This window comes from Frankliniella occidentalis, unplaced genomic scaffold (genome assembly GCF_000697945.3).
Source record: "Frankliniella occidentalis isolate FOCC.00 unplaced genomic scaffold, Focc_3.1 Scaffold183, whole genome shotgun sequence".
NCBI lineage: Eukaryota > Metazoa > Arthropoda > Insecta > Thysanoptera > Thripidae > Frankliniella > Frankliniella occidentalis.
Genome location: NW_026267309.1, coordinates 89,728 through 91,564, shown reverse-complemented (window position 1 = coordinate 91,564; position 1,837 = coordinate 89,728). Strand labels below are relative to the sequence as shown.

The window sequence follows — 1,837 nt, the reverse complement described above, 5'->3', positions numbered from 1 at the left end:
CGACTTGGACTGAGCTTCGCTCAGCGATGATTATTCTGAAGCAAGGCCGAAGGGTGGGGTGCAGTCACGGTGTTTCCCCGGTACAGGCTTTTGTCATGTCGAAGGAGCCAATTTCGAGGGCCGCAGGCCCCCCGCCGGAAGCCTAAGTTTACTCAAATATGCAAAGTGATTTACCCCTTGCCGAACGGAGTTGCCGGAGCTGGCAACTCCGTTTGGCGGAAGGGTGGGGCCTGCTTATTTAAGTACTTCTAGTACTACATCCGCTGCAGCGTACTTCTGGGGTACACTATAAAGCATTCTGGTAAGATGAAATGCAGAAGAATGCGGGAAAGAAGAAAACGGAAATCGCTTTGCTTTAACATGGTAATTTCCGTTTTCTTGCTCCTCGCATTCTTCTGCATTTCAGCTTTAACCGAATGCCTTATTTCCGCTTCAGGTCAGGAGTCTTGCACGTGGGAACCTGGTGCGTGTTGGCGGGGTGAAGCTCTGTCAAGGAGTGGCAGTCAGTCAGGCCCCTAACCTCTGTTTGGCCCGCAGCGAAGCCATCTCGTCGAGAGGCCGCGGCGCTCGCTGTCGCTGTCCCTGGTGTCTGAGGCGCGGGGCCGTGGCACGCGGCCGGGGCGCGCTCCTCATCGCGGTGTCGTGCGCCTCATTGCCCTTCACGAAAATTAATTATCAAAAATGGAAGAACCTCGATAATTGGCCGGGGCCCCCGCGTGAAAGTCGAAACACATCCCGACGACATTGATTGGGCTGGAAAGTGCCTCGAGAGGCACGACTTCTCACGTCTCCTGAAAACGCCGTTTCGCTACGATGCACCTGGCATACATACACCAACCTCACAAGGCCTGCGGCGTTGATACCCGAGTCGGTCAAAAGGCAGACTCGTAAATAGACCATTTCAAGGTTAGGTCATTAAAAGAAGAACAGATTAACAAACCGGAAAAGCACTGCCTTCTCATCGCCCCCCACCCTACGCCCCTCTTCACCCCTCGCCCAACTGTTTGCTGTTTCGTTTATTCTTTTCTTCTTTTCACTGCGACTGATATGGTCTATGAAGCATTCCGGTAAAGCTGAAATGCAAAAGAATACGGGGAAGAAGAAAACGGAAATCGCTATGCTTTAGCATAGTGACTTCCGAAAACTTCGAAAACTACTGACATTGTGCACATTCTTAGAGCCGTGAACCGTGGATCAGACCCCCATCACATGTAGGCTCGTTTGATTCAAGATTTCACGCTGAAGACGATGGTATGACTCAAAATAAGGTTGCTCTGCAGAGGTAGCAACCAGAAGCAATATTGACTTCTTAGTGCAGAACTCAATAGTTTTACAGTTACAAGTGGCAAACACTTCTGCACTTGGATTAGCAGAGCAACACCTCAACAGCCTATTCAAGAGCCCTTCTTCGTCCGGTGTTCTCCACAGGCTGGCCCGAGCCAAGCCCCTCAGTGTAAGCAGCCACGCAACTTTGCTTTTACATTAACTTCGTTAGTGCGAGGAATGTACATCATCTTTTTTTTTAACAGGTGCCACAGCAAAAGTGACAGCATTCAAATGGAGCATAACGTCAAGTGTGATGAAATTCGATGGAACTGCCGAATTCGTGGAGTGTGTAAGTCACGTTGGTGCGTTGTGCGTAAAGTATGCGTTGTGAACATGCAAATTTATTTTAATTATCTGTTTTAGACTACCAGTGAGCCGCCCATTAGGGACAAGCGCGTGCGCGATTGTTCGGTTTTGCTGGAAAGATTGGAACCGAGGGGGAAATCACTTGCGAAATAGTTCGTACACCTTCCCCCGAAATAGTCCGAAATAAAGGCAAAATAGAGCGAAA

General features: G+C 49.6%; 1 protein-coding gene across 1 annotated transcript in view; it reads right to left on the bottom strand.

Moving 5' to 3' along the window:
• LOC127750391 (uncharacterized) overlaps positions 1-632 on the bottom strand; it is a 10,496-nt gene extending 9,864 nt beyond the window's left edge. The window contains exon 1 of the mRNA XM_052271995.1: positions 521-632. Coding sequence (XP_052127955.1) covers positions 521-546 — 26 coding nt within the window. The 5' untranslated portion in view covers positions 547-632. The remainder of the gene's footprint in view (positions 1-520) is intronic.
• Between the last annotated feature and the right edge of the window lie 1,205 nt (positions 633-1,837).